This window comes from Pteropus medius, unplaced genomic scaffold (genome assembly GCF_902729225.1).
Source record: "Pteropus medius unplaced genomic scaffold, Ma_sr-lr_union100, whole genome shotgun sequence".
NCBI lineage: Eukaryota > Metazoa > Chordata > Mammalia > Chiroptera > Pteropodidae > Pteropus > Pteropus medius.
Genome location: NW_024340849.1, coordinates 29,613,080 through 29,636,727, shown reverse-complemented (window position 1 = coordinate 29,636,727; position 23,648 = coordinate 29,613,080). Strand labels below are relative to the sequence as shown.

Below are 23,648 nucleotides of genomic sequence, written 5' to 3'. Positions count from 1 at the left end.
ACGCCACACACACAGTGTATGCACTAGAGGATGTATATATACCCAATGGCATATATACTCCCAAGGCATATCAACAGATTATCTTTAATTCTCAGCCTAACTGCAATTTCTTTTATTCAGATATAAGAAAGTACATCATAATGCAATGAGTGACTTTCCTATAGATGTAAACCTCTAAACCCTCTAAAACAATGTGTATACACATAATTATATAAATCATTCTTAAACTGCATAAATTAATTGGTAATTACCAGCTTCTTGCAACACACCTCACAACCTAATAGGACACAGAAGGCTGTCTTGGTGCGAAAAGACTGAAAACTATTGACTTGGAGCAGTGCTTCTCATACTTTAATGTGAATACAAACTGGGGATGTTGTTAAAATGCAGATTCTGATTCTCTAGGTATGGGGGTTGGGAATGACTGAGAGTCTGCGTTTCTAACAAATCTGATGATGCCTTGCAACTCCAAGTATGGTCTAGACCAGCCACAGCGGCATCGAAGTGCCATTTTCCAACCTCATAGGTGATTTCAGTGTGCCAGCACGGTTGAGAACCACTCCTCCAAAATGATGGGAGTGAAACCATGGTTGTTTATTGACCTTCCCTAGCTGCAGGCCCCCTGAGAGCCTTCTAAAGGTATGTAAATGAGTGGTTGTCAGAATCACCTGGAGAGCTTTGTCAAATCCTAAACTTTGGAATTTTGAGATCTCCCAAGTGCTTTAGAAAAAGGACATTGTGCTTAGATTCACTGACCTGGATCCAGTCTCTCTGATGTGGTCTGGAGAAGGCTAGTCCTGGACTAAATCATGAGATGGACTAAATTCTAAATTTGTCTTTTGATATTCCCTTTCATATTTTACCCTATTTACATGATTCTACTCTTTCTAATAAAGTTTATGACGCCAGTCATTTCTATTAGTTATAAATGCGTTTGGCTTTTTTGCACTTTTCCCAGGAATACTTGGATTTAAGTCCTCTCTAACTATGAAGTAAGAGTCCATCTCCTATTAAAAGAGTGTAAGATCAGCAAACAGATAAGAAACATTGCTTGAGATCCACAAACTCTTCTCTATCCGTGTGGAAACACTCCCCCTACTCCCAACCCCTTCTGACCCAGCCCTTTCAACCTGAGATTTCTTGGATTTAAGGCAAACTGTTGAAGGTTTGTCTATTTCTATTTATTTACAAAGACAAACCACTGTGAGGCATTGATAATTACTATCTGAAATTAACACTAATATTATTTTTAAGATTCTATGAAATACTAAATTATACTTTTAAGAATACATTTTATTCTTGCTATGGTTAATGTGAACTAAATAATTTTACTGTGCAAACTGTTGCCTTCTCTAGTATATTAGTATAAGATGTATACAGTTAGGTAAATGAGGAAACTCCACTTCCTATCGCCTGTACCTAAGAGCAGGTGCTCTGTGATGGAGTTACAGCGTAGGAACTATTTAGTAAAATGTGCGCACTGCCATCTAGTGGTGTGTCATCATTATTACAAACCTAAACATCTTTTTCTAAAATGATTTGATAGCTTGTCAAGCAATATATTTATACAACTGTCAGACTTTTGAAACAGACCTCTTAATAGCTTCCCAATGACTGACTTAGCACATTTCTCAGTGTTCCCATTTAACTAAGCAAAATAATTGCGATACTTATCTTCCTCAATAGTAATTAATAGTGAACAGTTATTATGCACTAAGCGGTGTATGAAGTACTTTACACAGATTATCTCATCTGATTTCCAAAATTCCCATAACCCTATAATGAAGGAACTATTGTCTCCTTTACAGATGAGGAAACTGAAATTTACAGAAATTAAAGGACTTGCCCAAGGTCATAACTAGTAGGGGAAGCCAATCGAAACCCAACTGAATGCCTGGGAATCTGTACTATTCTGCACAGTGATCTGCTCCTTCCAAAGTAATTACCAATGATATAAAGTTTCTAAAAAACCTTTATGAAAAAGGCCTTTCTCACTAGGTCTCTAATTATCAAGACAGTAAAATCAATTCAAACTCCACTAACTTGGGATTTATGACAACTAAAGTAAATAAATATCTGCTTTTGTGGCTGGGATCTGATTTGTGCTTCTTTTACAGTACTCACATAATAAATGCTCAAAATTATATGTTGATTAGTTTACTGAATTTGAGGGACTGGGCTAAAACTTAGATTTGGATTCGTAGATCTGGTCAATTACTAGTAGCATAGCGTGGCTGTAGATCAGAGGCCGGTCAATTATTTTAACACTAATAGCTATCATTCATTGAGCACCTATTATGCACCAAGCCCTTGGTCAGCACTTGTATAAACCTTTCCTTTTTTATTCTCACTATAACTCCCTCTGGGTGGTATTAGTGTCCTCATATCTAAAAAAGAATAATAAAATTTGTAAGGTAAAATAATTTTCCCACTGTTTTATAGTTATTAGTAGAGCCAGGAGTGAAACCTCAATCTTAGTGATTATAAAATCTGTATTCTTTCCACTTTGCCACTCCTGGAAAATAAGTACGTACAATATGCATGATTATAGTTTCTCTGTGTACTACCACCCCCTGTGCAATAATGCCTTCGTCTCTTACTGGGACTAAAGCAATCAGCTGCAGCTACTTCCTTATGCATGCCTGTCCATCTCCATTCCTTTCTTCCCTTACAGTCAAAAAGGATATTTTTAAGCCTCACTTCTGATCGTGTCACTCTCTCTCTTGTTTAAAACCTATGTCTTCACACTCTCAACACAAAGATCAAAATCCTTATCGTGGCTACAGTGCTCCTCTAGCCTTATCTAGTGCTCTGGCCCCTTCATGACCATAACATAATCCAGTTTTGTTCCTAGCACTGTGTATATCAGAGTAAGTCATAATTCCAATTATCTGTTTGTGTGACGATGAGTCATGTCTGCATCCTCTTCAGACTGTCAGCTTCCTGGGGCAGGAGCTTCATCTGCATTGTTTGCCATTGAGTCCCCAGGTCCTACCACAGTGCCTTGTACATAATTATGAAAACTAGTTTTATTTAAGTCATGTATAATTACCTAGTCTCACAGCCAGAATTAGTATTTTATTTTTCCTTATATTGAGACCGTAAATGTATGGAAACACAAATATAGATCAATTATTTTTAGTAACTTTCATATGGTTTCTGGACATTTTATTTGTCCACGTTATTATTTCCTATGTTACATGCCCTATTCCAAGCATTTCACAGGCACTGCTACCCCCATTTAATCTTCATAGTAGTCATCTGAGGGTAGATGCTATTATCAGCTCATTTTTCTAAGATGAAGACTCAAAGAAGTCGAGTAACATGACAGATGATAGGACTCAAACTAAGGCTTTTGTGATTCTTCATGACTGCCTTATTGCTCTTTAGTGATCAAACACATTTTTCGAAGATCTTATTTCACTGTTGAGTCATTTTCTTGTCATGTGCTAACTTAGTCAACAGATATTCATTAAGCTCCTATAATGTGCAAGGCCAGGGCTGTGAGCAGTTTTCACGACAGAGTCTCTTCCTGTGGCACATATGATATAGAGGGGGAAACAGACAACCAGCTGGTCTACACAGAGAGTGCAGTAAATGATGGGGACGAACAGCATTCTAAGGTAGCATGTGGGAGAGATACAAAACCTAGAGGCAGAAGATCCAGAAAGACATCCTTAAAGAAGTGGTACTGACATTAAGGTATGATGGATGAGGTGTAGAGGAGAAGTGAGTTGAGCCAGATCAAAAAGAATTTTGCAAGCAACGTTGAAGAGCTGGATTTCAACTTAATTGGAAGTTATTAAAGAACTTTACACATTATACAAGTGATATATCAGATTTGCAGTTCAGAAATATCATCCTGGCTACAGTGTTTAGAAAGAATTAGAGTTGGAGAAAGAATGAGATGAAAGAACTGACTTAGTCCTCCAGTATGAGATAATGGTGATAACATTGGGTGGTGGAATTTGGTGATGGGAATAAGGGTTCATGAGATGGAGGAATTAAAGTGATATTTAGGAGATAAGAGTCCATAGGACTCAGTCATCAGTAGCGTGTGCGATGCGAGGACCCGGGGATGAAATCTGGATTCTAGCTGAGGAAGAGGGAGGGATAAGAGAGTTGGGGCCACTCAGAGGGAAGGGAACCCCAGAGAAAGTCGGTTTGACAGAGAGGAGATGAGTGTAGGCTGGGCAAGCAGAGGCTGAAGTGCCTGAGGGAACCCCATACCCACGGGCCTATTTGCCACTTCCATGGACCTATTTGATTTCACCTCTGGGAATCTTGAAAATCTCCCCATGCCCTGCAAAGGCTCGGCCTGGAGAGACCTAGGCATCCAGATGCCTTTCATCTGCCAGTAGCCTTTTCTCTTTCGTGGCTTGTGGCCATTTCCTTCCTATGCCTCTTCTCTGGTACCAATTTCACATGATCCATAGCCAGAAACCAGATGAGAAGAAGCCAGTAGCCTGCTTCTTATAGCGACCTGGCCACAGATACCAATCGGGAATGACAGGCCAGATCTTATCATTACTGCTCCTTTTGCATCCTGCACCCAGACATATCCCCAAGGACTAGATACAAAAGATCTGTAGATCAAATTTGTAGGGAATAATGATAGAAATCCCAGCTATTTCCCTCAAAAAATTAAATAAATAAATTCGTCTTGTAGATACCATCACTTTGGGAGTACTTTTTTGCTAAATTGAAAAATTAGGCAAATAATATTTTAAAAATACAAATAATTTCCTTATGTGATACACAGAGAAATTTACAAATTTGGAACCCCATCAATCTGAATTCATCCAGATTTAACATTGAAGTAATTCAGTTGGAAAAGTGATTTGTATTTCTCTGCCCCTAAACCAGAGCTATGTCAAAATTTTTTCTTTTGACATAGCTCACATTGTTTTTTGTTTCATATATTGTGTCTGTATACCAGGCACTACTGCTTTTGAATTCATATATTTCCCATTTAAGGAACACCATCCCCACTTCTTAGGTACAGAAAGGAGGGTCTAAGTCTTTGAGGCTAAGAAGGTATGAACTTGTAGTAAAAGAGCCATATTTGGACCTAGGTCTTTTAAATATAGTTTCAGAAGGAGCAAAGATGTAGGAGACTAAATCTTGGGAGTTGACGGTGGAAAAGCATTGTGGCGTGCACATTTCTCAGGGACTGAAACATAAGTATGTACTTCAGTAAGAAAGACTTGTACTTTCAAATACAAACGTGTCATGAACAGTGAACCTGAACTTGGTGAAGTTGTAGAGAAGCCGGAACTCTCATGGACTGTTGATGGTAATGTAAAATAGTACAACTGCTTTGGAAAACACTTTGGAAGTTTCTCAAAAATTACATCCTTTCTAAGTATTTACCAAGAGAAATAGAAGCATGTGTCTATACAAAGATTTGTACGTGATTATTCATAGCAACTTTATTCATAATCACCAACACAAATGTCCATCGAAAGGTGAGTTGACAACAAAATTGTGATATATCCACATAATAGAATACTATTCAGCAGCAAACAGGAACAAACAATTAATATGTGCAACAACACAGATGACTCTCAAAAGGTTTAGCTGGGATCACACCAGATGATCCCAGCTATACAGACTTCTAGAAAATCATGACAGAAAGCTGATCTGTGGGGTTTCCTGGGATGGGCAGTGGCATGGGTTACAAAGGAGCATGAGGAAACTTTTGGGGATGATGGATGTATTCATTACCTTATTCATGGTATGGTTTCTGGGATGTCATAACAAGATCTCAGGGCAAACAGAAATAGAAATGGATTTCTTGACTAGCCTAGTGAAAGTAACTATGACTTAAGATAAATGAGCTGGTCAGTAATGTAGCCAAGAAACTGTTTGTTTGTGACCAGCATAGTGAAGTGATCTGGGACTTCATTCTTTTCCTGCATATAGAGATAACTTGTCCTTTCCTCCATCTTCCTTCCTACCTTAACTTTCCCTTTTCTTCTTATTTCAAACCTTGTACAACTAAAAATATGTAAATGAAAATATTTTCAATTCTCAGATGCAGTTTTGATACCCTTCCAAATACTAGAATTTAAGGATTTAAGTATTTTTCTCTCTTATTCTTAGGAGTTAGGATATACAATGGGAAAATGCTTTTAAGCCAAATAGACTTCTTAATTATAAACACTAGTATCTACTTCAAAGTTGCTGAGAAACTAAATCTTAAATGTTCTCACCACAAAAAGGAAACGATAATTATGGAATATGATGGATATAAGATATAGTGTTTGCTAATGCTATGGTGTAATCTCATTGCAGTATAGGAAGGTATCAAATCAACACATTATACAAGTTACACAATGTTATATGATAATTATATGTCAGTGTTTTTAAAGAAGCCAGATAGACCGGGGCTTGAATGATTGTTTTGTCATTGACTTGGACCTTTGTGTTTTGTCAGTTAACTTTCCTGATCTTGCTTCCTCACATTAATGTAGGAATTATAGCTGTATTTCAAGAGTCATTATGAAGATTAGAAGTAACTATCCACTGCGGTGTTCAGTAAATCATTTGCTTGCTATTATACATTGTACACTAAGTCTTTGAGATCATATACTATGTATACATACTTATGTCAACCCTTACAGTAGTTGAACCCATACGGAAGCCTGAGGCACCTTGACAAAACAGGACAGGTGGTACATGTAAAATAATGAGTTTGCCTTTCCGTACACTTTGGGCTGATGTGTTCACTCTGTTTTAATTTTATGTAGTGCACCTGGTGGACATTTGGAACGTCATAGAAGCGTTGCGGGAAAATGCTCTGAACAACCTGGACCCAAACATCGAACTCAATGTGGCCCGCTTGGAGGCTGTGCTCTCCACCATTTTTTACCAGCTTAACAAACGGATGCCAACCACTCACCAAATCCACGTGGAGCAGTCCATCAGCCTCCTGCTTAACTTCTTGCTGGCAGCCTTTGATCCGTGAGTGTCTTCCGAATATCTATTACTTTCTGCATGTTTCGTCTACCTGTCTTCTTGTCCTTTGGGTCTTTATTCCAAATAATTTTCTAGAGCATCCTACTGCCTCTTTTTTCTTGATCTTTATCTCAATAAAGTTTCTATGTGTTTAACATAAATTTTAAATGCCGTGGAAAAGACTAGAGAGTAAAATGGTGCCAGGAAATTGAATACAATTTTATTTTATGTGCTGACCTTTATTTAACTCATCCCACACTTTCTAGAAACTATGGACACTTGAAAGTGTTGTGTGATGGCATGCCTGTGAAGCAATTTAATGAAGCATGAAGCAGGAGGATGTTTTTTAACTCCCTTCTTTGCAAATTGCCTAAAACAGTGTTTCTGAGGTGTCATAAAAAGACCCTAGAGCAAACAGCGAGAGATTAAAAAGGATTTCTTGACCAGCCTAGTGAAAGTAGCCATGACTTGCGTTAAATGGACTGGTCAACAGTCTGCCACATAAAACAGTATGATGCCATCCATGCACCACAGTTGAAACTCAGCCTCATTATCTTATAATTTCCCTTCATAGAATCAGAGGCTTTTAGAATTGGCTGAGATTTTAAGGACTGTTCTTCCAAATCTTTCATTTTACAAATGAAGGAACTAAAGAACAAAGAGATTGTCACTTGTCCAGTGCCTCTCAGCATGTTAGTGGCAGAGTGGGGACTTAGGTATTCAGCTAAGATTTCTTTTCCAATGCATATGTGGCAGCCTTGTGAAATGTAAAAGCTCCTCTGAATTATACTGTCAGCCTAAAATTTCAAAGGGGCTCTTGCTAATAGCCCCTGGTCTGGATATCATATCAACACCTCTACTTTCATTACTGGTTTTGAATATTAAAAAGGAAAATTTACTAACTTGACCTTTCAGCAATCACATTTTAAGACTCTCAGAAGACTTCTCAGTCTCATTGTCTGGCCAATGCTTAGGAATATTTAAGCCCAGCACTGGAGATGTTCCAGCCAGGCTAATATTATTATGCCACTTACATACAAAAGTCACCAGCTGTCACTTTGCATCCTAGAGTGGTAACAGAATTGTTTGTGCTCAGTTCGAACAGTATACGTTATTGTCTCTGTGATGTTTATGTTTTGAGAAAGTCTCTAGTTAAAAATAAACGACTTTGAAACAAGCAGTCCGTGTGATAGATTCCGTTTTCAGTCTGCGCAGAGTTCAGTACCAATGTACTGCTTTGGGCTCATCACTGTGGTAAACGCGGGGCGAGTAGCAGGGCTGTGATTCCACATGGCAGGTAGCAGAATGGAACTAGGCTATGGAATTGCTATAACAGCATTTCTACCCTGTCCCCTTAGCAAGAGCATGGCAGCTTTCAGACTTCCCATTCAAGTCTTCAGGGGACTGATTGGTTATAAGCGTTAACAACGGAAAATGTAAAAAGAGAAATATAATGTCTTGCTAAATCTTGGAGTGTTGCTAGAGGATTCATAAGGAATCAAAGCTAAAGAATAATTTTGACCCATTCTATAAATACAGTAAAAGGGTCAGATTAACAATGAGTAAGGGGATTTTGTAAAATATATGGGAGTTAAACTAATAGGGTTAGATTTTTCACTTTTGTTGAGAAATATTGGGAATATCATTTCAAAAAAATAGAACTGTAAATGTTTTCTAAGTAACTATGATAATATGGCAGAATTATTTCAAGATCGATGAATGCTAAGCTTAAGGACAATCCCAAGGTAAGGGACAGTTCACACAAATGTTCAGAAGAAATGTTTGTTTGCTCCCTAGTCTTCATACAGATAGGAAGACCCGTAATGTGTACTTTTAGCAGTCTCATTGTAGATTTATAAGTACATCCACATAAAGAAATCTCACTGAAGAGATGTTTAGACACATCCACATAGAAACCCCAGTCTGCAGGTACTTCTGCCTTCTGTCCTTTGACATAGCAAATGAGTCTAAGCAGTTCTTCTCATACTCAAATTTTCCATCTGATAGCTTTTCAAGTTTTAGACAATAGGAAATGTAAGCCATCAGGAAGTACTGATACCTGAAAATACAACTTAGAAGTGAATATAAGAAGAGAAACAGGAATAAAATGAATGTTTAATTCTACTTCTTATAATAGTAAATTTCCATTTATCCAAATGAGATCCAGGATGGAAATTTGATGTCACTTTCTACCACCTGTCCCATGACAGAATGACAGAACCCAGGTGTTTAAGGGAGCCGTCCACATTTTGGTAGACATGAATGAGCCTGATATGCTCCTGCTGTTATAGAATCACTAAAACGTTTTTTTAATTTATTTTTATTTTTAATATGGTTACATTGGTTAATGAAATCCAGTAAGTTTCAAGTGTATAATTCAACAGTAAGGCATATATATATTGCACTGTAGAATCACTGAAACATTTAAAAGATTTTCCCTTATTTACTGTATATTAAATGAAAGTATTTTTTTGAAAAAACAAAAAAATTCTAAATAAAAGTTAGAGATGCCTTAAGAACCTGAACTCTAAAAAGAAATGTAAAGAAAAAAAAAGCGGGGTGGGGGAGACAGTATAGCAATTTAAACTCAAGAAGTATATGAACTTGCTTTCAAAGAAGTGTGGTCATTATTTTGGTGGTACCTTAAAATTAACCAGACCCAGCCAGATGGACTCTGCCAAGAAAATGGTCTGAAATGAGGCTCAAAGCCCACTTTACTTGAATGTATCCCTGGGAACCAGACTTGCCTTCCCACAACCATGGTTCCCCAAGAATAACACTTCCCCTTTATCTCCCCCAAAAGATACTTGGATCTCAGTTCTCATACAGACCCTAATCAGCTTCCTGGTTCCAGGGTTACCCTGTCTTTTGGCTAAGACAACCTCTTAGGAAATATAGTACATAGCTATATACATAAGACTGACAGAATGTTAGGACCTAGTATTTAACCTCAGTGGCCTATGTCCATGCTTGCTGTTCTAACATTGAATAGGCAATCTCTCAAGTCTAGCAGAGTTTTGTCCTTTCTGTCTTTCCTTCTAAAAATGGCTGAATTCCCGGGAGGGGGTCAGCCAATGGCATTGTCAACCAACTTCTAAGGAGACACTTTCCACACCCAAAAGCTAACTTCTCTAGGGTCTCAAGGGAAATGGAGGGGTGTACGGGAAGGATGGGAAAGGGTATCAGAAGAGGAGAGATGGGCTGGAGGTTGGGGGGAGGAGGAGAATATTAGGAAATAGCCAATCTTCAATAAGACTCCTCCTCTTGTCTGATTCCTTCTGTGTACTTCAAGAACTGGCCTGCCTTCTTCCCTTGTTTGCTGCCAGCAGCCTTCCACTGGAGGCTTTCTCCTTCAGAACCCACTAACAAATTGGCAGCTTTTCCTCTCACCTCTTGTCCATATCCTGGGGTGGGGGGTGGGGGGTGAATCTCTTTGGCTGTGTTCTAAGGACTTTTATTGTTATTATTTTTTAGGAAATTGAAAGTAACAAAAGAAAAGCAACATGGCAGAACCTTACGAGATGAAAATAATTATTTTTAAAATAGCTTTATCGGGGTATAATTGTTACCTTGAAAATAATCTTTAAAAATCTATAATGTGTGGCCTTTTTGAGAGATAAGGTCACAAAATCTGATACACAGTGGAGCCCTGCACCTCTCATGGACAAGTTGATCACCCTTCTCCAGGTGCCATAGTTCCTTTCACAAAATTCTGCTGTTCTCTTACAGTGCATGTCTTACTGCTGGTCTGACTGCCTCCCACAGGTTAACTTAGAGAGGGACCATGTCTTCTTTGTATGCACAGCATCTGAGACAATACCCAGCTCGTAATCAATCACCGAGTGAATGAATGAATGAAAATCAAAGGTTGACTTTTCTTATCTCTTGTCACACTAACTTATTCTTTTTCTAAGATTTAATCCTTCTCAATCTCCAGTATATCATCAAGACTAATGAGTCCAAGTTTGCTCTGTCACCTAGATTCATACCCTCTAGTTTTATTTCTCCACAGAGAAGAAAACCAGATATTCATGGTGGCTAATGGACATGTCCTATTTTCACAAAAGACTTCAATGTACTTCCCTTATGCTCTTTCTACTTCCCAAGGAAACACTACTAATTTTAGTCTGTTGATTGAGTCTCATTGCAATTTAGGAGAATCTTTCTTCTTAAGACAGTTCCTCATAAAGTAGATTATGTGACAGTGGCCTTGTTTTTAGCAAATATTATTTTCACACATATTCAGCCATTCAAAACTTATAGTAGGCAATGACAAATATTAAAAGGAAGAGTGATTTTTCCTACTTTTGGGTTCAAGCTATATTCTTAATGCCAATTCTCTAATAATAATAATAATATAATAGTTGTAATAATAGCTGAAATGTACTCATTTACTGTGTGCCAGCAATCTTACTGGTTTGGCACTATTATTATAATTTTCTAAGTTGAGTAAATGATGAAACTGAGACAGAGAGTTTAAATAATTTGCAAGTCATATAGCTTCATACCAGTTGAGGTGAGTGGAGGAAAAAATCGTTTTGTTTCAGGAATCAGTTTAAGTTCAGATCTACTCATGTTTTCTGTTTCATTTTTTAAAATGAGAATTAATGTACTTTTTTTCCTAGGCTTACTCTGCTTATTACAGGATATTATTATTACACTCACATTTCTAACCTTTTCAGTGTGTGGTATTTAGACATAATTTGACAGAATGTATGTGAAAGAAATATTTAGACTTAACAAGTTTTGCATCATAGATTTAGTCAGTTTTATGACAGCCACCCAGAACTCCAAATTCATGGTAAAATCATCTTTCACAGAGAATACAGAATCCTGGTATTTTTCTCTGTGTTTGACATATCATACCTGGCTGAGCCATTTGAACATCTGTTCCCTCTGCTAAGCCCCCACCCCACCCCCAGCACTAGGAAAGGTACCACAGCACTATTTTAGATAGATGGATGTGAAATAATCCTAGAACTCTGCCAAAATCCTTCTGCCTATTAAGTTTTAAAAATGATTCTGATGTTTAACGAAAGATGTACTTACAAAGTACACAGCCGTTTCTCTGTGTGACAACAAAACATATTGTTCAATTTTGAGGCTATGTAGATGTGTGAGAGCAAAGGAAAAAAGATGAGTCATATGAAACTAAATGTTCTTCTCTTTTTTTATTATCTATATGGCTAAAACTAAATATTTAAATAGCGCTTACGTGGTTTGGTGATTTTTTAATTTACACATCTAAATTCTGGATATCCATAGAACATTCTCCTCTAGTCACTAAATTTTGTGGTAGAAAATATTTTCTTCCAAGATTCCTACATGTCGCTAAAATAAAATCTCTTCTGAAGACTTTACACGATTGTAGATAAATTGAACATCTTTAATGTCACTCATCTTTCTATCAGACTTATACTTCACATGAGTGGCAGTGAGATTTCATAGGGGTAAGAGAGACATGTCAACAGTATTGGTCCCTTTCGTTCTGGAGAAACTCCTGGAAAACACTCTGGCAAACTCACCTGGCCCGGTGCTATGAGAAATTCTTTTCCCAGATCTTTTGCTAACATTATGGACAGCCCAGAGAGATGCCGGGGCTAAAAAGGGGTTTCTATATGTTCATATGTTAACTTCACTATCCCAAAAGCAAGAGTAATTATGTATGTGATCACATCTAAATTCAAAGTATCACATGACTCTACAATCTAATATTAAGGGCCATTAAAGTCAATCTTTGAAATTTTACTCAAACACTTAGTATTTCTCAATATAAAACTTAAGTGGTAAATCAGAAAGTTTGTTTTCCCTTCTGGATTCATTAATTTAACTAAGATATACATTAAGAGTTTGCTGTATGTGCCAGCAGGTGCTATGATAGGCTGGGGATGAAAGTTGAATAAGATGAGGTCCCTGCCCTTTGTAAAAATGTGTCATATTAAAATTAACTGTTTTTTACTTTTCTCCATAATAGACCATGAGTAAATATCCCCAATCTCTTAAGCATTGCCAGTAAATATCTCTTGAGTTACCGAATGAGTGATACATATGAACAAAATAATTCCCAGATAAAGAAGCCAGAAGAAAAAACAATTCTCTGTTAATTAAACCACTAAAATGTATGAGAAAGAGCAGTTTGACTGCCATGCCTTTGCTTATCAAAAATACTTACCAAATGTTTTTGTAAAATCTGTTGGTAAAAGCTTCTGATTTTAGTATTCTTAAAAAGGGAAATAATCCCTCCAGCCTGTTCAAAAATGAATCAGTCAGAATTCAAATCTCATTTTCGAGGGCTTGAAATTTCATGAGGGGATCTTTTAACTTCAAACAGGAAACTCTTTTGGCAATTTGGAGAAAATTTACATTCTATTCCAAATTTAGCCTGGTGTTTCAGACCTATCCGTATCTATTTGTTGTTTTTCCTTCCTGTCAAAAGCAGATTTTACCTCCTCGACAACTTTTCCCTAAATGTAATATCTTATTGGTTTTAAAAAATCTGTTTGTCTTTTTGAAAGTCATGGAAAATTCAGCCTAGAATAATGCAGTTATTCACTTTTTATTATGATGAATCAAACTTTGAAGTAATCCATGTTTTTAAGACAGACACTTTAAAAATCTCTCTATGTATTTTAACCAAAAGGTAAGCGCTTTCCTGTTTCCATTTCAATCAGTTGGTCCAAAGAAAAATTTGAAAATCTTCAGAGTGAGAAAACAAAGTATAAAAGGGAAATAAAAGATTTAAAGAAACATTGATTTATGAAGCAATTTCAATTTGTATCTTTGATAATCCATGTGTTCCCTTAAATACCCTTTTAGGTATTACTTAAATACCAATATAACGATTTAATTGGGTATTTTTTTGACATCAAGCTAGAATGGGAAACAAAGTTTGCATAGGGAAAACCTTCAGGGTAATTGGCTTACAAATGGAATATATTCCATTATGCCAAAAAACAAATAGTGGGAAAAATGAGTGAAGTATGCATTACACATTGTGTTCTTGCTCTACCATGAAAGGGAAAATACTAAAACAAGTAAAATCTTTACATTAGAAATAAAATTTTTCTTTAATAAAAAATGATAACCTATTAGTAAATATCTTTTAAACCCATTTCTCATTTACCCTGAAAATACTCGCCAGAGGTCCTTGTGGCTATAGCGTTTACCCCGAGATAATTCGCAGATTACAGTCCTAACTTTATTTCCAAAGTTCGCCATAAAATATCTCGCTTTTGGTATTATTTTCATATCGCTCCACTATAGCGATAGTCTTTGGAAACAAGTGACATCATTCTATTTATAGCATTCTGTTTTTAGTAGAGGTATTTCCATTTACAAAATTTAGTAATTCTCAGTCGCTGAAAATGTCAAATCCTAGAAAACATAGCATTCTTATGTGTGACATTAAATTTACACTGGCAGCAACTGCACTTTCTTTTTCTAAACAGGAATTAAAGCTTTTGCTGTTATCTTTTATGCTACTGAAAAATCAGCAGCACTAGCAGCTTTTATTCACAAAGAAAAGCTTATGTGGTCATGTCACTGATTACTGATTCTAAGGCCACCCCAAAAGTCAGTGCTTCTAAATGGATACACTGTATACTATATACAATACTCTCAAACACATCTGGCTCTGTTACATGCCAGCAGAACTGCACATGAAATTGAAGGTCTGCTGTCATAGTTTTTTATATAAACCAGAAAATAACATAGACTTTTTTAATGCTCTCCCTAGTATTGCCCATTCAACTGAGGCCATTTGGCCTGCAGCATTAGGGCCAGTCTATGTTTTTCATCCTCAATACACTCTGGCAGGTCTGCTTCCTGAGTTGTGGCCAACAGCCAATATTCCATATATTTAGTTTTACTACTTTACTCCTAGAGGCATTGCATGAACAGACTCACTTTGTAACAAGATGCCGCTTTCCTGCCAGTTTGCATAAGACTCCTGGGAGCTTCCTGTTATCCATCCTCATAAGCTTGACTTTCCACTTCCTAGACACTTAAGGGATTTCACTGACTGTTAGTGAATCAAACTACCCTAAGGACAGTTTGTAATGAAAGTAGCTCCGTTTGGGATGTCCCAACTTCTCCCTACTGTTTGCTTCTTTTGTTAATGAAATGGGCCAAGGTGACCTTGTTTAAGTAATAGCCTCTGTTAGGGAATCTTGTCAAAGGCCTTTAGAAAATCTGTCCCCCTACCCCCGACTCCCTGCCACCCGCTCCCTTTTCTTCATCCTGTTTTATCTACTGAAAATGTTCTTTAAAAAGATCCATTTGTATTTAAGTCTTTGGTGCCCCATTTTCCATTGTGGAGTAGCTATCTCCACTCATTCTTTAAACTCCTTAAAGGTTTATCGATGCCAGGGCTGAGCAAGGTCTGAACTCACCCAGAGTTGGTGTGCTTACCAAGACCTACATTCATGCATGTCCCCGGAATCTTTCTTCCTGACAGGGGTCACATTGGCAGTCTAGCACAGTAGCTTGCATAACAGTACATTTCGGTGGCCTAATTTCACCCTTGAGTTCCTGCAAAACTCTCATTGAGCTGCCTTCCACTTGGTGATTTATCTAGATTTATTATGTCGATTTGGCAGAATAGCTCTGTTACAACAGCTGTTAGATTTAATAGCATTAATCTTGCATTTCCAAAAATACAAATATATATATATTGCATTTCAAGGAACAATACAGGATGGACAGTATCCCTATGATCATTAAAAGCTAAGGTTTAAGAATTCACTCATGAGCTATCATTTCGTCCTTTGGAGATTGCTGTATTCCAACATCATCTGTGGTCCATTCTCTTTCTCAGGTTAAATTGTTCTCTCTGATTCATTGAAAGAAACTTTTATTGTTCTTTAAGTCTCATAAATAATGCTCTTCAATTTCTTTTTATTTCGAAGACACGTTATAGCTATATTACTCCTATTCTTTCATACCTCATAGACTTTCCTGTTATTATTTGAATCATGTTTCAGCTTACGAAGAGAAGCTAACTCTTTCCTAAAATACAATTTTTGATACTTCCAGGTATTTATGCAATGAAAATGCTGGGGTCATGGAATAATTTTGAATGAGGTGGTTTTTACAAAAATTATTACATTTTTACTATAGCCGCTTGCTCTAAAATTAGTAAACAACTTAATGAATGGTCATTCAGAATTCTAGGGGCACCTATTATAAAGATTAATGGTTGTTAATTAATATAAGAAATTTATTTTTCACTAACTCTGTGTGAGACAAAGTACAAGGCAGTGGAATTCAAGTTACTCAGAAGACAGGTCTCTGCCCCCAAAAATTTCTCAGTGTGGATTCACATGCATTCATGTAAATAAACCAGTCATGGTCACACGGTGTGATAGGTGCCACATAATAGGTAAAGATGAAGGGGAGAGTGACTGCCTCCACATCAAGGGGGTGGGAACTGTTTTCAGAACAGAGTGAATGATGCTGTTGAGCTGGGTCTTGACGACTGGGAGGGAGAGTCCTGGGCAGATCATGCTGGGAAAGGGCAAGAGCATTAAACAGTGTGACCGTGGCATGGAGTGCACCAGAAATGGTAACAGATGAGAGTGGAGAAGGCAGATAAAGCTAGAACTATATCCTGTATGCTAACCACGGGGTTTAAAATAATGAAATAATATGGCCAAATTTGTGATATGAGTGTACCAGCAGAAAGATCATTCAATATGTTATTACACTGTTAAAGCAAGAGCTGATGGAAGAAATGGCATTGCGAATGGAAAGACGGGAATGGGTTCAATATACGGTGAAGAGGTATATTTGAGTCCCTCAGACATTTGTTCAGGACGGTAGTGAATTGAGGAAGAGCAAGAAGTCAAGGGTGACCCTCCACAGGATTTGTTTTTGGGTAACTAGGTACATGATGATCCTAACGGTCTGTACCTAACTGTAAGAGGAAGAGCAAGTCAGTAATAGGATTGGCCTGGCTATTAGGGGAGAGCTCTGTAAAGATGATAAATTCTGTTTTGAACACACTTGGTTTGACCTGGGGCATCCAATTGAAGATTTCCAATAAATAAGTCTTGTGGGCAGGCTTAGAAATATAAATGAGAGAGCCACTAGCATAGGTGCAGTCAGTTTTGCATTCTGCCTAGGTGTTTTTCAGGTACTATGCTAACAATGACAGTGGCAAAGATGAATAGCAAATGATCTCTCTCCGAAGTCTAGTAAGGAAGAAAAACACAACTGTTTATTGTATCTTACTCTTCTAATACATCAGCTCTATGAATCTTATTCATATAAATGATTTATTCTATATACTAAACCCTTGTCAATATGGATTTTATTTACCTTTCAGCCACATTATTATTTTAAATAACTCTTTTGATCATTCTAAAGGGTAGCAACTACCAAAACAGTGAATTACTAATATGATACACTTTCTGATCCCAAGGATATAAGAATAAACAGTTTATCCTAGCTGGAAAATCATTCAGCTTAAATATTATACTTCTTACAGTATGCCCTTTATATCACATTTTGTGAAGGGCAAGTTAGTTATACCTAGTATGTCAATGAAGATTTGGCAGCTCTAGTGTCATTTAGGTGAAAGGAGAATGATTCAGAGCTCTTATTTTTGCCCCTTTAAAGTACTGGGACAAACAGAGAGTCATGGACATGGACAATAGACAAGTGGTTACCAGAGGGTGTGGGGAGGAGGAGGAGGAGGTAGATGGGGTAAAAGGGGTCAAATATATGGTGACAGAAGGAAATCTAACTATGGGAGGTGAACACACAATGCAATATATATATATGCCTTACTGTTAAATTGTACACCTGAAACACTGGATTTCGTTAACCAATGTCACCATAAAAAATAAATTTAAAAAACAGTTTTTAATAAAATATAATAAAGCACCAACTCCCTTTGAAAAGTAAATGTATGATATAAGTGTAGTTGACTTGTGGGAAAAAAATGATGGGTGAAAAAAATGTGTAGTGAAAAAGTCTCCATAGTTACCCTAACAAAATTCAGTTCTCTGACCAAAAAAAAAAAATTCTGAAGTCTTGTTTAAATACATTAATAGAAACATGAAATCATCATTTATAAAAGTATTTTATGAAATCCAAAATGAAAAGCATGCTTTGTAATTTCAATCCATACTTAAATGGCACATATCCCTCTGGCTACCAGTCCATGCTTTGAGAAATTTGATATATACAAATAATAACTTGAAGATGCTGCTATCTCTTGAAAAAAGGAAACATTGATTAGACAGTTTTTTTGAAATGTTTGAATTGTATTCACAACCTTTTCTAAAATGGATGTGGTCACATAATGCATGCAGCTAGAGTGTCCTATGAATTTTATAGAACAGAAAATGTCAAACCTTGTTACTGGAAGTTCTCCAAATGACATCTTTTTTTTTCTTTTTTTTTCTGTTATCATTAAACAGGGAAGGCCATGGCAAAATTTCAGTATTTGCTGTCAAAATGGCTTTAGCTACATTGTGCGGAGGGAAGATCATGGACAAATTAAGATGTAAGTTACTCTCTGTGTCTCTCTTTGCTTATTCTTCTCCTACATACCACATTTCCTTCCCCACCATTCCTGCCCCATCCCCCTGCCCATCTGTGACTTTCCACATCCTATGAGAGTTGTTAGAAATATGATCTTCATTGATCTTTGGATTTCGTCATAGAAATATTTTCGTAGTAGATAAATGTTAATGAAATGAATGTTATCCTTCTACTTACAGGTTATTTATTATTTATAACCTGTTCAACATCACCAACTAGACTGTGATATTAAAGTAAGATACACGCTCTTTCAAGTTCATTGTACTGTACTGCCCTACAGGCATAAGTCCATTTTCATAGGGGCATGAAGGCTTTGTTTGACCACCTTTCTTTTTAAAATAATCTAAAACCAAAGCTCCCAGCACATTTCTTCATTCTTCTCAGCCAGAACTGATCAAATCACTAGGAACCCCAGCCATTTTTAAGTAAGCATTGCCAGGGTGGAGGCATAGTAATTGCATAGAGACACTATGAACTGAGAACTAACTAGGTACCAATAAAAACAGGATAACCACAGTACATTGAGTGACTATGGGCCTTTTAAGTACCTTTTGTCACTAAATGCGGTAGAGTTTTTAACGAACAAAGTAGTGAGAGTTTTTTGGTTGGTTGGTTGGTTGGTTGGTTGGTTGAATTTGGTGGTTGGTTGCTGATTAGTTGGTTGGCTGGTTGGTTGGTTGGTTGATTTTAGGCAAAGATGCTGACTCAGAAAGTTAAAGTAAATCACATAGCTAAAATGGTACCAAGATTTGAACCTTGACTTTTTCCCCTTATACCAGAGGTTCTCAAATTTTAGTATGTATAGAATCACCTGGAAGGCTTTTTAAAACATCAATTTCTGGGTCCCGCTCCCAGAATTTTAGATTCAGTAGGCCTACAGTGGGGGTAGGGAGCAAGAAGTTTCATTTCTAACTAGTTTTAAATGATGTACATGCTGCTGTTTAAAATAAAAATTTCCATTTAATCCTTTCCTTTACTCCAAATAGTATGAGTTTTGTTTATAAGGCTGTGTAAGAAAGAGCACTGTTGTGAGAACTAGGAGTCCAAAATTGAAAGCCTAGCTATGTGACTAATTTGCTGAGTTACCCATCCTAAATTTAAGAATTTTGTTAGATACCTGTGGAGTCCCTCTTACTTCAATCATCTGTGACTCAAGGCCTATTGTGAGTGTGATCACTTGCTTCTTGATACACCAAGAGGGGAAGAATGAAGGAAGATACTGAAAAAGTCCTTTGTTCCTTTGGAATTTCCTTGGACTTGCTCCAAGGCAGAGTTATGACATTTGACTGTAGGTACATGGAAGGTACATGGAAGCCTCACACAAGTTCACATCTTCCCTCACTTCCACGAACCTCCTTTCATGGACTGGCCAAATGCAGTCAGGATCCAGAGAAGCCCAACCAGACCTTATAACAGTCAGTTTAGTTTCTCTTTAATTAGCTAGAAAGATTTTTTAAAATTCCAAACTAGCTACATCAGTGCTTGATTGAGGGTAATAGCGAAATTAGATGGTGGCAGAAACAATGCAGTTTTTTAAAAAATATCTTCGGAGTAATCCAAGGGGCATGTCCTTCAGGGTTAGAAGAGAAAGTTTAGCCGGTGCAAGGATAGAATCTCCTGAGGGCCTTGAATGCTGATCTCATGTCACGATTGGACACATACTGAGGACGTTAGATAAATGTTTTAAATACAGAAGTCTAAAGAAACATTTCTAAATACTCATTCAATGTTATGTTAATAAGTACCTGGGGAAAAGGTCCCATTAAAATAAGTTTGAGGAAAACTGAGAGAATCAGTGTTCTGCACTTCAGAACTCAGAGCCTTTCATGAACCAGGTTAATTCTTTGCTATTAAGGACCCAAGTGCTTTTCATCTTTCTACTCAGCTTTCCTCAGTGTCAGATTTTATCATTCTCTTGGGGAAAAGGTAAGTATGACAGTTTCGGGAGTCACATCTCACTCCAAAGTCTCATTGCTCAGGGAGGCCTCACAGGCCAATTGCTACAGAAGTTACTGATAACAGGAAAGGGATGACCTTGATAGTCATGGATGACCTTGATAGTCTAGTCTTAGGCTAGAAGGTGATAGTCCACTCTCACCTTCTAGCCTAAGAAGGGCCACTGCTTTCCCTTAGCTTAGAAAGAAATTTGGAGCCAATAAAGATGAAGGGAATGGTTGTTGAGTAAGCAAGGAACAATGTCTGCACAATTCCAGAGCTCAAGATATAACCAAGTGTTCGAGCAGATCTTTACCAATTGTCAAAACTCCTACAGGTCTCTTGCAAGTCCACAAATTCCTAGCAAACAATGTAACTGCTACAGTGCTTTTTCCTCACACTATCCTCATCACCCACCAAAAAACCCATAATTGGTGAGCAAAGAATGCTGTCTAGTTGCCAAATCCTCTTCAGTATGGTAGAAAAAGTAACAAATGCATGAATCCCATTGGAAGTAAACTGTATTCTCTAGTCTGCAGAAATAAGCTTCACAGTATCACAAATTCTGTAGAAACACAGATAATGTGATCACAATACGTCACGTTGCCGTCTCCCAGAACTGTGGACCTGAATCACAGGCTAATGTGTCCCCAGTTCTCTGACTAAGGAGTCACTCTTCGTAGAATTAATCCCAGGAAGGTGATTTTAATAGTTTCCAGGTAAGTCAGTTGAAAGTGATTTGACCACGAACAATTTAAATGAAAGCAGTTTGGCTGGAAGAACCTCTCCAAAATGTTAATTAGTCAAAAATGAACATTCTTAGTCACCAGTGGTAATTATTGACCAGATGAGCAAATACGAGCAAATCCGCCCACAGACAGCAATGGCTGACTCTTGGTGAGTGGGATTGTGGGTGTTTTCTCTAGTCTTCTTTTGCCAGCTTGCATTTAATAATAGAACAGGCAAAGTAATGATTTTCTGCATTGCTTTTGTAATAAGAAAAAGTAAAATGAAAGGATATGGAATTTCTCAGGATTTGAGGAGTTTGTGTTCCCTTCTTTAAATTCTAATTCATCGTAAGCCTATATGCCAGCTGTGCTTGTTTGGCGATTTTTTTATTTTTGCACACAGAAATATTTTGTTTGTTCCAACCAGCCTTTTAATGCTAGAGAGAACAGGGCAAGAGTAATTGGCTGGAAATAAATCAGAGGTTTTAAAATGTGAAAATGGCCCTTCCTCAGCGCTGCCTACGGAGGTGGTAGCCATCTACTATTCGGCATCATGGCTGCCCTCAGACCCCTCATGAAGCCCAAGATCATCAAAAAGAGGACTGAAAAGTTTATCTCACACCAGTCAGACTGATATGTCAAAATTAAGCATAATTGGCGGAAACCCAGACGCATTGACAATAGAGTGCACAGAAGGTTCAAGGTATGGGAGTAACAAGAAAACAAAGCACATGCTGCCCAGTGGCTTTTGGAAGTTGCTGGTCCATGATGTCAAGCAGCTTGAAGTGCTGCCGATGTGCAACAAATCTTACTGTGCTGAGATTGCTCACAATGTCTCCTCAAAGAACCGCAGAGCCACTATGGAAAGAGTAGCCCAACTGGCTGTCAGAGTCACTAATCCCAAAGCCAGGCTGCGCAGCAAAGAAAATGAATAGACAGCTTGTGTGCACATTGTATTTGTGTTAGTAAAACCATAAAATTCTAAAAATATGTAATAAAAAAAATAAAAAACAAAAATGTAGAAAACAATAGAAAATTTAAAACAGTTTTTAAAACTGCTTTAAAATGCATTAGATGGGACAACAACCCCAGGTTGCACCACAATTTCCAATACTCAGAGTCGCAAGGAACCAGTATGCAAGGTGTTCATCACGCACCTCCAGGCAGCCTAGGATATGAGGGCATGCCCTGAGGTCATAGGACTTGGCAACCTAAATATAAACTGACCTAATATTCTCTTTCTGTCAAATTGTTCTTGGTCCCAATATAGCCTGTTGTTTTAATGAAATGGAACACTTGTTTATACTTCTGCTTTGGGGCCCCTGGGTAGTCTTAAAGATCTTATAAAATTCTGAATCCAGTGCTGTAAGCCTGGGATGCCAGGCACTGTTCTAAAGCTTCTGGGAAGGGCTTGTTTTGTTTTTCCTTAAAAGACTACATTATGGCGAACACAGTGTATTTGTTGAGTTTCTATTACTGAACTGATTGTTCTGCCTCCATGCCTACGCCCAGAGTAATATTTCTAACTCACTGGTCTGCCTTAAATTCTTCAATATCTCCCCCAACATCTTCTGGACACAATCTAAACTCCTTAGTAGAGCTTTCAAAGCTCTTCACCTGCCACCGTGCCCTTATGTGTATGCGAGCCCCTGGCATAATGAACTGCTTCAAGATTTGTGAATGCGTCATGCTTGAGCACGCCAATGCACATCCTGACCCTGTTTCCTAATGCCTGACTAGCCCCTCATTGTCATTTATTCTTGGCTCAGATGTCACCTTTGTAAGAAAATCTCCAACTCACTACTCCCTCTAAGAATCCTCTCTCTGTGCTCCTGCTGTATCCTGTACACTCTCCTATTTCCATATTCACACCACCATGTTACAGTAGATGATGTCATATGATGCATGATGTGAGCATGTCTCTGTCATCCTTAGTAGACCAGGACCTCCCAGAGGGCAAGACAGGTACCTCCTGATTTTTCTGTATATTTCTTGCTTAGCACAATTTCACACAATTTAGTATGTGCTAAGTTAATTTTATTTGAATGAATTAATGAATGTAAAATCTTCTGCAGTATCTATCATTCTGTGGTACTGTGGGAAGTACAATGGTGGTTTAGAGGATAATTTGGAACATTAAAGAATAATTCCAATGGGGAGGCAAAGCCTAAATATATAAAGTAAATGGCAGAAAAATGTGATTTAAATTTAATAATAAAAATAGCTAACATTTACTGTGGACTAGATGTCAGGCACTATTCTGCATGCTTTAAATCAGCGTGCTTTTCACCTATTAACTAATTTAATCCTGGAAATAGCCCCCTATTTGATATACATACAGGTATATTACATATTAGAAGCATATTATGGATGTATGTGTATATATGTAATATATGTAAAACAGAGGGCCAAGAACTAAAGTATGAACACATATTTTGTTAGCATCCTCAGAGTCCTTTCATTTCTTTTGAATATCCT

General features: G+C 37.4%; 1 protein-coding gene and 1 pseudogene across 26 annotated transcripts in view; both read left to right on the top strand.

The window, feature by feature from the left end:
• The window catches only part of DTNA (dystrobrevin alpha), a 334,755-nt gene that overhangs the window by 238,850 nt on the left and 72,257 nt on the right, over positions 1 to 23,648 (top strand). For all 25 annotated transcript variants that reach the window (XM_039843433.1, XM_039843483.1, XM_039843459.1 and 22 more), the window contains 2 exons: positions 6,753 to 6,966; positions 18,384 to 18,469. In XM_039843433.1, the coding sequence (XP_039699367.1) occupies positions 6,753 to 6,966; positions 18,384 to 18,469 (300 nt within the window). The remainder of the gene's footprint in view (positions 1 to 6,752; positions 6,967 to 18,383; positions 18,470 to 23,648) is intronic.
• LOC120586955 (60S ribosomal protein L32-like) lies at positions 19,216 to 22,158 on the top strand (annotated as a pseudogene). Its single transcript, XR_005648837.1, has one exon. The product of XR_005648837.1 is annotated as a 60S ribosomal protein L32-like (transcript).